Genomic DNA, 15,958 nt, shown 5'->3' with positions numbered 1-15,958 from the left:
ATGTGAATGGTGGAAGTACCCCCTCTATTGGCCAGATCCTTAGATGCACTTTCCCACTTCACTCCAAACACACTTAAGTGCTGGAGTGCTGCAGCAGGTCAGACATCACCTATGGAAGAGAATGAATGGTCAATGTTTCACCAGGGTCTCAGCCAAAACGTCTACTGTTTATTCCCCTCCGAAGATGCTGCCTAACCTGCAAAGGTCCTCCAGCATTTTGTGTGTGTTGCTCTGGATTTCCAGCATCTGCAGAATCCCTTGTGTTTATTATGATTTGCTGCTCCACTGCCCTGAAGAAGTTCAAATCTTCTCTTTGTTGGGAGTTCAGTGAGTCTCACTCTCATTGTTCCCCTGCCCCACCCCAATGATCTCTGCTACCCTCCAACTCTTTGATCACATGCTTGCTGATCACAGCTGCGCGACCTTCCTGGGAACTTGCCTCCACCAGTCCCTATGAAGGGACTTGGTCCAAAACGTTGACAGTTTATTCCCCTCTATAGATGCTGCCTTCAGCATTTTGTGGTTCCCTGCAAACAGATCCCTTGGACTCATTGAATTCTCTGTACCTGAGCTACCAATTCCACTAACTGCCTAGTCAAAGACTTAGGCTGTTTTGCATCTGTAACCCTCAGGCTTGGCTAGAGGTTTAATGTAGGGGAAGACAGCCTCCGGCCTGGCCGAACTTGAGAAATCTTGTTTGGGTGGATGCTGCGTGATGTTTTCCCCCATTACAAATCAGTGCCACAAAATAACAAACAGTACACAATATGCAATTAAACAATTTAGCTTTATAATTCTTAATTTGACTATACGGTTAGTAAAGAAACAAAAAAGAAAAAGGGCCCGATCTCATGAAACAGTCTAATGCGCAACATTGGAGCTTGCTGCTTTCCCGTCTGTTCATTCTCCATCGATTTCCACCCAGGCGCCGTCAACTCCCAACCCCATTCAAGTCCACTCCATCCTGCAAACTACAACTTCCCTGTTCTGGCATCTTCTCTCTCCATCTTCCGCCGAACAAAAGACCGCAAAACCTCCACTCGGACACACGAGAAAGAAAAACATCTCTCCTCATTGGCCAGTGCACATTCCAAAGCCCCGTTGTTTCTAGACATAACCCAAACACTGTGCTACAGAGAAACCATTAAATTAGCAGGTCGTTACACATCTACAGCACATATTTGGTCCTTATCCGAGTATCCAGTCAAATGTTTCTTCCTCACAAAGTCTTAATTTCAACAGTAAGGATATAATGGCACATTGGACGAGTGAAATTAAAGATACTAAACAAAATAAGGATATAAAAATATTCCTGCAAAGTTATTATATGTAAATAAGCAAACAGAGTTCCAATCTATTAGCTTGGGGACAATCAGCATAGTTTTGTGCAGGACAGTTTATGCCTTACGAACTTGATCAAGTTTCTTGAGGTGACAAAGGAGCTTGAATTGGGCAAAGCAGTAGACATTATCTACATGGACTCTAGTAAGGTCCTCATGGTTGGTTGATTCAGAAGATAAAGATACATGGCATCCAGGGTGAATTGTGATTTTGGATTCAGAAGTGGCTTGCACATAGAAGACAGAGTTCTAGCTGGATGTCTGTGACCAGCAATGTTGCACAAGGGTTCATGTGGGACCTCTGGTGCTTATAATATATCAGTGATCTGGATGAAAATGTGAATTGATGGATTAGCAAGATTGGTCAAGTTGCAGGTAGTGTAGTTGGTTACCAAATAATACCAATTAGTTACACATATGGGCAGAGAAATGGCAGATGGAGTTTAATCTGGGTAAATGTGAAGTGTTGCATTTTGGAAGGTCAGATGAAAATATACAATTAATGGCACTGAGGTACAGAAGTATCTTTGGGTCCAGGTCTTTAGTTCTCAGAAAGTGGCTATGCAATTGGATAAGGTGGTAAAGACGACTCACCTTCATTGCGAGGAATTTTGAGTACAAGAGTAAGGAAGTCGTGCTGCAGGTACTTAAAACTTTAGTCAGACTGTATCGTGTGCAGTTCTGGATACCTTATTATAGGAAGGATGTGAAGACTGTGGAGAGAGTGCAGAGGTTTACCAGGATTAGAAGGTATGAGCTATCGGGAAAGGTTAGATAAAACTTTGGTTGTCTCCCAAGAGTGTCAGAGGCTGGAAGAAGACAAGATAGTTTTTTAAAAAATTATGAGAGGCATAGACAAGGTAGACACTCAGAATCTTTTCCCCAGGGTAGAAATGTTAAACACCAGAAAACACACGTTAAGTGGGTGAGGGAGTTGGGGAGTTTAAAGGTGATATGAAGGGTAGTTTTTTTTTGTGTTTTTTATGTGGAGAGTGGTAGGTGCTTGGAATAGGTTGTCAGGGATGGTAGTGGAAGCAGACAGTTTGATGGAGTTTAAGAGGATTTTAGATATGAAGGGAATGGAGGGATATGGGAAATACACAGGAGGATATGTAGTACAAATTCACATCAAAAATGGCACAACCCTGTGGAGCAAATAGCTTGTCCAGTGTTGTATTATCAAATGCCATCCAGAGATTTTAATCAATTGCTACAAAATCTGGTCTTGTTCAGCATTTATTTATTTTGTTGAATTTCTGATTCTACAGGCTGTGGTTTTCCCAGTTGTTTTTTTCCTCTCTCTCCCCAGTGCAGAATGCTTGAAGCAATTGTGCAATTTCTTGGCAAACCAGTTAAATTTTATTAGGGTTAGACAAGTTTGGGGGATGTGGTAGCATAGGGGGTTAGCACAATGTTTTACAGTACCGGCAACTCAGGTTCAATTCCCTCCGTGACCTGTTAATGAGTTTTTATTTTCTCACCATGAATATGCGGGTTTCTTCTCACATTCCAAAAACATACCATTTGGTAGGTTTATTGGTCATTGTAAATTGTCCCATGATTAGGCTAAGATTTTATTGGGATTTTGCTGGGTGGTGCAGCTTGAAGGGCAGGAAGGGCCTATTCTGCACTGTACCTCAATAAGTAAACAAACAAACTATGAAATGCTGGCTTTTGTGTATCCAAAAAAAGTCGGTGGTCATGACTGGGAAGCCTCTATTACTAAGATCTTACCTGACAATTGCCAATTTACAATTAGTTTTGCAAGGCTAAATTTATATTCATTAATAATGAATAAACATGATTGTCATAGGGCTTTCATTTACTTGTATTGATCTTTTTCATTTGAAAGAGAACTTAGGGATCAACTCATCTCCTACAGCACTTACACAGCATATTAAAGAGAGAGAGAGATGAGAGTGGATATAGGACCACTAGAAAATGAGGCCAGAGAAATAGTAATGGGGAGAAGGAGATGGCTAATGAACTAAATCAGTATTTTGCATCAGTCTTCACAGTGGAAGACACTGGCAGTGTGCCAGATGTTGAAGGGTGCGAGGGAAGAGAAGTGAGTGCAGTTACTATTACAAGGGAGAAGGTGCTCAAAAAGTTGAAAGACCTAAATACATAAGTCACCCGTACCAGATGAACTGCACCCTAGGGTTCTGAAAGATGTAGCGATAGAGATTGTGGAGGCATTAGTAATACACTTTCAAGAATTATTGGTCTCTGGTATAGTTCTGGAGGACTGGAAAATTGCAAATGTCTCTTCTCTCTTTAAGAAAGGAGGAAGGCAGCAGAAAGGAAACTATGAACCAGTTAGCCTGACCTCAATGGTTGGGACAAAGTTGAAGTCAATTGTTAAGGATGAGGCTACGGACTATTTGGTGACACAGGACAAGATAGGACAAAGTCAGCACAGTTTCTTCAAGGGAAAATATTGCCTGACAAACCCATTGGAATTTTTTGAGGAAATTACAAGTAGTTTAGATAAAAGATTGCAGTGAATGTTGTATATATGAATTTTCAGAAGGCCTTGGACAAGATGCCACACAGGAGGCTGCTTACCAAGTTGAGAGCCCATGGTATTACAGAAAAGTTGCTAGCATGGTTAGAGCATTGGCTGATTGGTAGGAGGCAGCGAGTGGGAATAAAAGGATTCTTTTCTGATTGGTTGCCAGTGACTAGTGGTGTTCTGCAGGGATCAATGTTGGGACCACTTCTTTTAGTGTTGTATATCAATGGTTTAGAGGATGGAATAGATGGCTTTGTTGCCAAGTTTGCAGATGATATGAAGATTGGTGGAGGGGCAGGAAGACTCCAGAAGGACAGATTAGGAGAATGGGCAAGAAAGTGGCAAATGAAATACAATGTGTCATGCATTTTGGCAGAAATAAATGTGCAGACTATTTTCTAAATGGGGAGAAAATCCAAAAATCTGAGATGCAAACAGACTTGGAAGTCCTTGTGCAGAACACCCTAAAGATTAACTTGCAGGTTGAGTTGGTGGTGAGGAAGGCAAATGTAATGTTAGCATTCATTTCAAGAGGTCTAGAATATAAGAGCAGGGATGTGATGCTGAGGCTTTTTAGGCACTGGGAAGGCCTCACCTTCCGTATTATGAACAGCTTTCAGCTCCTTAACTAAGAAAAGATGTCCTGGCATTGGAGAGGGTTCAGAGGAGTAGCGACTCCAGGAATGAAAAGGTTATCATATGAGGAATATTTGATGGCTCTGGGCCTGTACTTGCTAGACTTTAGAAGGATGGAAGAATGGGGGTGGGGGAATCTCATTGAAACCTTTTGAATGTTGAAAGGCCTAGACAGAGTAGATGTGGAAAGCAACACACATAAAAGTTGCTGGGGGAACGCAGCAGGCCAGTCAGCATCTCTAGGAAGAGGTACAGTCGACGTTTTGGGCTGAGACCCTTCGTCAGGATGTGGAAAGGATGTTTCTCATGGTGGGGGAGTCCAGGACAAGAAGGCACAGCCTCAAGATAGAGGGATGTCCATTTAAAACAGATGTGGAGTAATTTCTTTAGCCAGAGGGTGGTGAGTTTGTGGAATTTGTTACTACAGGCAGCTGTAGAGGCCAGGTTGTTGGGTGTATTTAAGGAGAAAATTGATAAGGTTCTTGATTGGCCACATCATCAAAGGTTACAGGGAGAAGGTCGAGGAAGAGAAAAAAAGATCAGACATGATTGAATGCTGGACAAGAGAAATCTGCAGATGTTGGAAATCCAAGCAACACATACAAAATGCTGGAGGAACTCAGCAGGCCAGGCAGCATCCATGGAAAAGAATATAATCGACATCTCAGGCTGTGACCCTTCAGCAGAACTGGATTAAGAACTTGGGGGGATGGAAGGGAGTAACACACGGTGATACGTGAAACCGGGATGGGGAGGAGGGGGTGAAGTAAATAGTAGAAAAGTTCATTGGTGAAAGAGATACTGGGCTGGAGAAGGGGGAATCTAACAAGAGATGATAGGAGGCCATAGGACACAGGGAGGAGCACCAGGAGGCGATGGGCAGGCAAGGAGTTAAGTGAGAGATGGGAAAAGGGGATAAGGAATGGTGAAGGAGGGGCAATACTAGAAGTTGGAGAAAGTGATGTTCACGCCATCAGGTTGGAGGCTATCCAGACAGAATAGAAGGTGTTGCTCCTCCAACCCGAGTGTGGCCTCAACATGACAGTACAGGAGGCCATGGATTGACATGTCGAATGGTGGAGCAGACTTGATGGGCCAAATGACAATTCTGCTCCTATGTCTTATGGTCTTACAGCATCTCACTATTTGTTTCTTATTTCTTCATACAGAAGGTTGCAAATCCAGGGAATTCTCTATGCAGAGAGCTCTGGGTGCAAATCTGATTCAGATTGCTGAACTATTGTAAAACTGAAGGTTTATAAGGAACAGGTGGTAAAGCAGAATGGCGGCCAAGATTAGATCAGTCTGGATCTTATTCAGTTTCGGACAAGTCCTAATCCTGTTCACTTCCTTACTCAAATCTGTTTAACAGAATGAAATAAGAATACAAGGAAGAGGGACTGAATGTAGCCCCTCAGTAACCAATAACAGCTTGGCCGATTCTGCCCCTAAAGTCCATGGCCATAATTAATCTCATACCATTTGAATTCATTAGCTTTCAAAAATCTGCCAATCCATGTGTTGAATATATTAGCTTTCAAAAATCAATGTTTTGGCTATATTCAATGACTGAGAATCCACAACCCGCTGAGTAGAAAATTGCAGATTTAAAACCCTTAAAAAAAATCTCATCTCAGATCTAAATGCCAACTCCACAAAACTTACAAGTTTAACAATCTCAACTACAGAAACCAGTTTCTCAGCTTCAATCCTGTTAATGATTTTCAGAATCTTCTCTTAATATATTTGTATTTTACCCATGAAGCAAATTTAGCACAGAAGTCATTTAAGGCAAAGCACTATATTTTTAATGACAATTTTTTTTCCATCCAGCATTCAGTTTCTCTGGTGCTGAAAATGTGGAATCTCAGCCACTCAAGTTTTAATTGTTGTTGAAGTTTAAGAGCTATACTTGTTTATACTTCAGTCTTTAATATTAACTTCTCTATTCTGTATTGTACTTCCCAACCTAAAATTCTTCAATTATTTCTCAATAGACACTCAGCAGCCACTTTATTAGGTACAGGAGTAGACCCCAGTGTGGTCTTCTGCTGATGTAGCCTATCCATTTCAAGGTTCAATGCATTGTGCATTCAGAGATGCTCTTTTGCATCCTACAGTTGTAACGAGTCATTATTTGATTTACTGTTGCCTTCCTGTCAGCTTGAACCAGTCTGGCCATTCCCTTCTGATCTTTTTCATTAACAATACACTTTCATCCAGCAAGAACTGCTGCTCACTGGATGTTTTTTTGTTTATCGCACCATTCTCTGTAAAATCTAGAGAATGTTGTGCATTTGTGCATGAAAATCCCAGGAGATGAGCAGTTTCTGAGATACTCAAACTATCCCATCTGGCAACAACAATCATTCCATGGTCACAGTCACTTTGATCACATTCGTTCCCCATTCTGATGTTTGGTCTGAACAACATTGAACCTCTTGACCATGCCTGCATACTCTTATGCACTGAGTTGCTGCCACATGATGGGCTCACTTGCATTAGCGAAGTTCACAGGTCTGCCGGTCATAGTCATACTTTATTGATCCTGAGGAAATTGGTTTTCATTACAGTTGCACCATAAATAATTAAATAGCAATGAGTGTATTTTGCATGGCTTGTTGCTAGTAATATGACACACAGAAATTACGGAGATTGAACAGGTGAGCTTAAGTCTAAAAAAAACTGCAGCTGCCATATGATGTTGATTATATGAACATGTGTGTGTGTGTTTATTCTGTTATTTTTATTTCTGATTCGATTTCGGTTTTTGTTTTGCAGTAATATTTTAATGTTATTTCCTTCTAGGTGAAAATACAAGTGTAACAGGAAAATGAAGCAATGTCAAACGCAGCTCAAATGAAGCCTACTTGCTGCCTTCTGTATTTAGATAAAACTTTTTCCTCAAAGATCTAAAATTTATCCTACAATGTTTCATGCAATAATCCTGAGGAATATCGGCTGAGAATCCCAACAACCAAGCATAAACTGCTAGAATAATGCTGATGATTTCAAGGAATTTAGCTGCAATGCGGGTACCTAGATTTAAGTTCAGCTCAAAGCTTAGGCCATGAAGTTTTCAAGTGAAAATAAAATTATGTAATTAATATAACCGTTTCAATAGAAATTCAATAACATTATTATACAAGATATTCTACCCATTACAATTATACCCTTGTTGAATAGTGGAGATTTTATTTAAAGAGAAGGAATGCAACATTTTAGAGAGCTTCAAGAATGATTTGAGTGAACAGTCAGATAGTTGAGTAAAATATAGCAGTGTGGGGGTGGGGTCACCAGGGAGGTACAGAATGCAAAAGTCATTTTCTTGGGCTATCATTGTTCTTAACACAAGATGTGATTAAAAAAATTAAGTGTAAAAAAAATTGTAAACAGGAAGTGTGTACAGATAGGCCTTTTAGTAACGAAGGACAGATAAATTAAGTTCCTACATATTCTACAGCCTTGTGGCTTTCTCTGGGATGGAATTGATGCGGATAATTGCTGCAGCAGTGCCTATTTAATTTGTTTTCTCATTTGTACCTATTTTTTCCATTTTACCTTGTCTGAATCTTCTATGCTAGGTCACCATCACGCTCAAAAGCCTCCATAAAACCAATTTATTTTCACCTTTCAGATAATCTCCTCCAGGAAGCATCCATCATCTGCCCTCTCCAATGCACTGGACTTTCAGATATTATTCTGTACCGAAGAAAATACTCATGTGAGGGCTAGATGGTTCGGCACAGACTAGATGGGCCAAAGGCCCTGTGCTTTATTTTTCTATGACTTCCTTACACCAAATAACTCAGAACATTCAAAGGAGTGTTCTGTAGCACAGTATTAAGATATTAAATCACAATGTTTTGTGAGCTTAACTTCAGTATTACATTATTGCCTAAAATTTATTTACAATAATTTGATATGCCCTTATCCTTAACTTGTGTAACATTGAAAGTATCTGAATATAGTTGTGCAAATATGGGTGGCATGGTAGCTTAGTTGTTAGCACAATGCTCTACAGTACCAGCGACCTGGGTTCATTTCTACTGGCTGTCTGAAAGGAGTTTGTACATTCTTCTGACGAATGTGTGGATTTCCTCCAGGTGCTCTGGTTTCCTCCCACACTCCAAAGACGTACCAGTTAGTAGGTTAATTGGTCATTATAAATTGTCCTGTGATTAAGCTAGGGCTAAATCGGGGGTTACTGGGTGGTGCAGCCCAAAGGGCCTACTCCTCACTGAATCTCAATAAAGAAATAAATAAAGCAAGAGTTAGCAACATCAACTTAGGGTGTTCAAAGGAATTGCATTGTTACTAAATCTCAAATAGTGCTTGATGGCTCTGGACCTCTACCCGCCGGAGTTCTGAAGCACGGGAGGGCTCTCACTGAAACCTGTTGAATATTCAATTGCCTAGACAGAATGGGCATGGAGAGGATGTTTCTGATAGTGGGGAAGTCTAGGACCAGAGGGCACAGCCTCAGAATAGTGGGATGCGCCATTAGGTCAGAAACGAGGAGGAGTTTCTTTAGCCAGGGGGTGATGATTCTATGGAATCTATTGCCACAGACGGCTGTGGAGGACCAGTCATTGGGTATATTTAAAGTGGAGATTGATAGGTCCTTTAATAGTAAAGGCATCAAAAGTTACGGAGAAAAGGGAGTTGAGAGGGATACTAAAATGGTGGAGACACAAAGGGCTGAATGACCTAATTCTGCTCCTATGTCTTATGGTCTAAGTATATAGACAAAAAGGGGCAATCTTCATTCCATAAAAATGTACAATATTCACTTACTGGAGGCTACTATATATTCATAATAAGGCATCCACTATGTCTGCATTCCAAAATAGTCAGCTTCATTGATCCAGCAGTGACTATTAACTGCTGTATTTCAGGAATTTCTTTGGACTTTTGCAACAGAAGTATTAAGAGAAGAGTTACAGTTAATTATTGGCTTTTAAAGCAAACACACAAAAAAACTGAGACAAGATGTGAAGAAAACACACATGGGTTTGACAGCTCAAAATAATAAGCAATTTGTCACCCTGGCTCAATAATTAAGTAACTAGCTGCGTAAGGAAGTTCCTAGTCCCAAACTCAGCTGGAATTGCTTGGCAGAGGACCTTAGCTCAGTTTGGAAACATAAGGAAGTAAAAGTGGAAAGAGAAATATGCACTGCCAAATTTTAAATCTATAGGGACAACTTTGACTGTGTTCAGACAGTTAAGGCAGTTGAAAATTATTTTGTCTAATGGAGGCTAATCTACTGACAGTACTGTCACATGTTTGCTCTGCCGTTTCATTGCAACAAGACAAGGAGATTGAGACATCAAAGGTTACAGGGAGAAGACAGGAGAATGGGATTGAGAGAGATAATAAATCAGCCAAGATAGAATGGCAGAGCAGACTGTATGGACTAAATGGCCTGATTCTGTTCCAATGTTTTATGGTCTTATGAAGTTCAGCGTGTTTATTGTTCCAAGCAGTCATTAACCTGCACAACTGTAATTCTGAGGGGTCATTAACCTGAATATTAATGGTCTATTTCTTCAAAGACATTGACTAATCCATGAGTACCCTCAAATCCTGTTTCATTGCAGTTATACAATATCCATTTTTTTCACTACTGAATGAATATAATCATTGCTGTGCAAGTCTGTTAGCTTTCAAACTCCAGTTCTTGCATCAATTCACTTTAGTAACCAGCACGATGCAAGGCCTGGGATCTCGCCAAAGGCTATTCACAAAATGTGCCTGACCTATTCTCAATATGCAGTGGTGATCCATGTATGTCTCTCCCTACAGTCAACGGTCTTAGACACTGTAATGCAGCCTCACCCCACCACATCAGCTCTTGACCGGCAGACTTGGTCAAGGAGATAGTTTATGACATTCAAGAAGGGCAATTTCTCCTTTGTCCTGCGTAGAGCTGGTCAGTCAGTCCAACATTCATAATTACATTGTCAAGGCACACAAGTCATGCCTACTCAGTTCCTCAGCACCACAGAAATATCCGTCCCACATCCTTCAATGCTTTTCTGAATGTCAATCCTGTCATCACCATTCACTGAATAAACCGACATCAGACTCAACTATCCATGCTTTTTATCCTCACATCTGTCGTGCACAACCATTGCAACCAATTAAATCAATGATCCATGTCAATGAACATTATCCATAGAAATAGATTGTATTCATTAATAGTTATGATAACAGGAACTGAGATGAGACTGGTTGACTTATTTTATCAAAAACACTTCTCGCTGCTATAGAATTCTGAACTTCTCATGCTATTCAAAATGCAATTCCACTGAGCATGTATGACAAAATATCATTTCACAGCTTTGATTTTAATATTTTAATATAGTATTAAACATCTTAAATTACATATTTCACTGAACAAGTAACTGTGAAGATGAATTGTATAAACTAGAAGATCATACCCAACTAGGTATTAATTAGCTAGGTTGCATGAATTTCACATATAAATAGACCGATTAACTTGTATTTCCTTCTGTTTGGTCTCAATGGCATCATTAATAACAGCAACAATTATTTTAGCAGAAAGGGAGAGCAAGATTATCATTACTTATAGAAATCCAGCCAATTTTTTTTGTCACCATGTAGAGCACATCTGCTGGAAAAGACTCTTAATGCTGTGCTCCCATCTACTGGTCTTTCTGGGAGATAGCAAAGCTCTGAATGAAAAAATTCTGAGATTCAGAGCACCCCAGGTATCAAGGGAGTGCATAAAACAGTGATTATTCTTTAACCCAAGTTCCTTTATCCTGTGGGTTGCCACTGCAAGTACAGAAACTACAATCTGGGTAACAATACATAGCTTGAAGTAGTTTTCAAATGGTTTTATCAGAGAAAATAAATGATTACTTAAACTGTACAGAATGTATTTGTATACAATTTCAGACACTGGATACAATGCATTCAAACTTGAATTATTATATTATCTAAAACAAAAAGATGGCAATACATTCTCACACAAGGCCAGAGCCCTGTAGCAAAGTGCATTAAGTTCCATTACCCTACTGAGACAAATACTCAAAATCTAATTGGCTATACAGTAACATCCAGTTATCTGGCACTTCATTAACTGGAGTTTTATTGGGGCTGTACTGAAGGGTCACAGTGGTAGACAGTAGAGCAACGTGTGGGGTGACTGATATTTAACGTATCTCTAATGGAGAATTTCCAAGCATTTCTGCTATTTCACTTCATTTACCTGACAGTTTAAGGATAGTCAGATATAAGACGGATGGAAGTTATCTATTCACTTAACGAATCAGAAATGACAGAATTACCTTACCAATTCATCTGTTGTAAACTCTGAAGTCAAATTGTCACTTATATCATAGAACATCAGTTTCAGTGTGATCACTTAAAACATGTTTATCAATCCAATTCATAAGATTACAATATTCATTCTCCTCCAAGTAGAGCACTGCATTTGCTGTTGTTTATTTGTTGGAATGCATTGATCTGCAGTAACATATTTTAATCATGCATGCTTCCTGTGTGTAATTCAAGCAAATATTCCTTTAGCAATGCCATTCTGGAACAAGTTGCAAATAGAAGCCTATCGCTAATTTAAATGGTTGAGGGTTCAAGACTCATTGATTAGGTATGAGTGAATAAGGGCTTGGTGGGGTAATGTTTGCAGTGAATCATGGCAATGACAAAGTCCACAGCACATATTTTCCAGTCACTTATATTAAATTATGGAAAGTCAGGTAACCAAGTGCATAATTTCTTGGCCAATAATTTGCGTAAGATCTAGCATCAGCCGAATAACATGGATTAACAGTAGTTTGCTGCATGGAGGAAGCAAGTCCTTTCTAGTGATTCAACTGAACCTTAAGAGTATTTTGACTAACACCAAAGAATATTGATTTTCTAGTTGTCCATCTCATGTGATGTTGTGGAACCCTGTGATGCTGTATAAACCCTATTTATGCTCAGAATAATGCTCCAACACTTCAAATACAATTCACTGGCTACAAAGCACTTTGGACTTGGAAGTTGCTTCTATAGGCTTAGCCAAGAACAAAGTGTTCAATTTTACTTTTTCTCCAAAGAATTACCCTACCCCCAGACTTAAGAAAATTTTTTTTTTGCATCAGAAGCAGTGACCTCAGGAATACAAGCCATGTAACCACATGGCTCTAAATGACCACCACAGCAGCACTGGAGAGCATTATTGGTCATTTTTGTGACTCGCACATGAAAGCTTCTTTGTTCCAATTGGTTAAAGTGAATCACCAAATCGCCATGGAAACTCAGAAATGGATGTGTGTGGGGGCGGGGGGAGGAGAAGATAAGGACAACAACATTTTAAGGCAACTATGAACCATTAATTCTTTCACCAACCACAATATTCTATTCAAATGCAGCAGATACCATGCGTCATCACTCTTCCCACGGTACCATATCTGCGTCGATAGCTACACAGTTATAGACTGCATATCGCAACTTTTCTTCGCAAAGCTTCGCACTGCAAAAGGAAGTGTGTTTAAAAAATCAATTAGAAGATGCTTATAGACATGTACAACAGTATACATCTGTTTGACCTTACATTATTATTATTGAGGAACCTTAACACAGTGCTTTACAGATTACTCCTACTGACCACACAATGACTGCATTTTCTTTAGAAAGGAAAATAATTATTGGACAATATAGAGCAGGTAAGTTCAAGGTGTTGTAGCAGTTCAAAAGAGAATGTTTCCTTGGATCAATTGTTCAGGACAGATGCACACACTTATAATATGTTAAAATAAAAGAACTATTTAATTGATACACAGGAAAAGCAATTTATTGATAAAAGATACAACTCAAATTAATGCATTGAAATTTCTTATATAGCTTTTTTAAAAAATTAATTTTCTGTTTAACAATCCTTCTCTCCAAATTTATATATAGCAAAGTTGGAGAATAAAGATTTTCATTTTTGGAACATACTGTTAGCATCACAGAGATAAACTACATTTGGCAACATGTCTCAGTGCTAACAATAAGATAGCAGCCTTAAATGGAACAATGCCCCAGTTCTTGCTGGCCTACCATCCGCTGCATTACAGGAAGACTGTAGAGACTGCGGAAAGGGTGCAGAAGAAGTTAACCAGCATGTTGCCTGGTTTAGTGGGTGTTAACTATAAAGAGAGATTGGACAAACATGGTTGTTTTTTCCTGGAGCAACAGAAGCCAAGAGCAAATTGACATAAGTATAAAAATATGAGAGAGGGATAGATAATAAGTCTTTTTCTCCCAAGATGGAAATGCCAAACATTAGAGAGCAAGTGAAAAGGAGAAAGTTTAAAGGATTTCTGAGGCATGTATTTCTTCTCCCCAAATTGTAGTAGGTGGCTGGATCATGCTGCCAGGGGAAGAGGTGGAAGCAGAAATTATAGCAACATTTAAGAGGTTTTTCAACAGCCAGGGAATGAAGGGATATGGATCATGCAGGTCGTAGGCACTGGTCAAAATTGGCATGGTCGGCACAGATATCATGGGCTGAGGGCCATATTGTGTGCTGCATCATGCTACGTTCTGTGTTCCAAGGCTTAACGCAGAGGGAACAGGGTTAATAGGACTAGGAAAAGAACCCGAGTAATTTGAAGAAAAACATTCAGGCAATGATTTGGATTTGGAATGAGTAGCTTGACAAAATGGTAAAAATGAACTGGATATGTAAAAGGTGAAAAATATTCAACAATATTTCAAGACAAGTGGCACAGTCTCAGTGGGCTAAGTCACACACCTGTATTAAGCCATCCTATAATTTATCATGGACGATCAGACCATTGCAATGATAATTGGCTGAATCAACCCCTTCCCCCTACAACTGTACTCTACAATACACCGATAAAATGCAAGTTACTGCAGTTACTGAATTATCTGGCTCTATTCCTACACAAAGTCACCACTTGGGGAAACAGCAGATTGCCCACAGACACAGAATTATATTTTATGCATGGATTATCACACGGGAGAAGAAACTAAAAGATGTCACTCACCACACTACAAGAAGTGCTGATATAACTGAAGTACCACATTTTAATTGCGGAGCAGATGGGCACTACAATTCCATTAGGAGAATAGATACAGCTCCTGACCACTGTTTTCCCACTCTGGAGAATTCATATACAGACCTCAAGAGAGTAATACTTGGTGTTTGATCGTAATATATCAAATGTTTGTTTCGCTGCAGATTTACTATCAAATTATTACTTAATCAATGGATTGGCAATATGCATTGAAGCAAAAGGGTTAACACCTCCAGAAAACAAAGGGAGAAATGTAAGAAAAAGTAATTGAGTAAAAGCAACCGACCTGGAATAGTTTGGTAGAAAAAGTGTACTGGAACACGTGGAGGATTCTGGGAGTGCATCTGTTTTCTCCGATCTGTTAAAGAAATTTTAAAAAAAAGTTTCTGCAGTAAATGTTTTAAATTATAGCATTTTAAAATGGATATTTTTCTATATGAAATAAATGAAACATCTGCAACTTATTTCTCTCTCCTGCGACATCTGGACCATCTAGATAAAATAGTCTGACGTAGAAAATGAAAGAGACAGTTAATATCCTGTCTAGAAACAAAATTAGTCTGGGAATTACTATAGGACGTGTCGTAAGATCATGTGGATTATCAAGATAAGGTACTTCCTCACTACTCCACCCTTTCCCTACCAATATACATCTCAGGCCTCAGTCTAAAATTGGCTAAAGGGAAGAAGATATGCTTTTTCATTTTCACTGAGCAGTAGCTTCGGTCCTTTTTATAATTGGGTTATTCGAGTTTCTTGCTTTGTGGCTACCTTTAAGCAGACAAATCTCAGGGTGTATAAATTTATACATTCTTTGATAATAAATGTGCATTAGATCTTGGTGCTTTAGTTGGTACGTTTCTCTCATGAGACTGCATGTACATATTGATATTAAGCCCCTTTCAATTTTTTTGGATTCTTTTTATGACTTATTACTTCTGGGGACAGATATCCAAGGACAAGCTCCTCGGCTCGGCTCAACAATGAACATAAGCACTTTCCAGAGATTGTTTCTTTCTTATACATCCAACTGTTAATTAACATTCAGTATCAGTTGTCTCTAATCAAGTCGCAATGAGGTGATCAAGAATATCGACAACAGTAAGTAGTTAGTCTAAGTGACTCAGGTATGTTAATCATTTTTCCACCGAAGATTTTTATTTTGTCCCTTATGTGAATGCTGGTGTTGTGGTATTCTACCATCTGAAGTTTAGTTTTCATCTTCTGGGGCAATTACCAACCAATATCCAAACCACTTACCCTGATTTATCTGGGTAGATGAAAATAGGGGCTGGCAGACGACTTCTGCCTGTAACAAACCTTAAGAATCGGCTCCGATCCTCTGAAAAGCAAAGGAGAAATTAAAAAGAAAATACCAATAAGTATTTCTGGTTGTCTCCTCCCAC

General features: G+C 39.3%; 1 protein-coding gene across 1 annotated transcript in view; it reads right to left on the bottom strand.

Moving 5' to 3' along the window:
* Positions 1–10,837: 10,837 nt before the first annotated feature.
* The window catches only part of hectd3 (HECT domain containing 3), a 45,436-nt gene continuing 40,315 nt past the window's right edge, over positions 10,838–15,958 (bottom strand). The window contains exons 20-22 of the mRNA XM_063064463.1: positions 15,813–15,894; positions 14,839–14,910; positions 10,838–13,000 (exon numbers count right to left, since the gene is read on the bottom strand). Coding sequence (XP_062920533.1) covers positions 12,916–13,000; positions 14,839–14,910; positions 15,813–15,894 — 239 coding nt within the window. The 3' untranslated portion in view covers positions 10,838–12,915. The remainder of the gene's footprint in view (positions 13,001–14,838; positions 14,911–15,812; positions 15,895–15,958) is intronic.

This window comes from Mobula hypostoma, chromosome 12 (genome assembly GCF_963921235.1).
Source record: "Mobula hypostoma chromosome 12, sMobHyp1.1, whole genome shotgun sequence".
Taxonomy (NCBI): domain Eukaryota; kingdom Metazoa; phylum Chordata; class Chondrichthyes; order Myliobatiformes; family Myliobatidae; genus Mobula; species Mobula hypostoma.
Note: the sequence above shows the minus strand (reverse complement) of the source record. Positions and strands in the feature narration are given on the sequence as shown.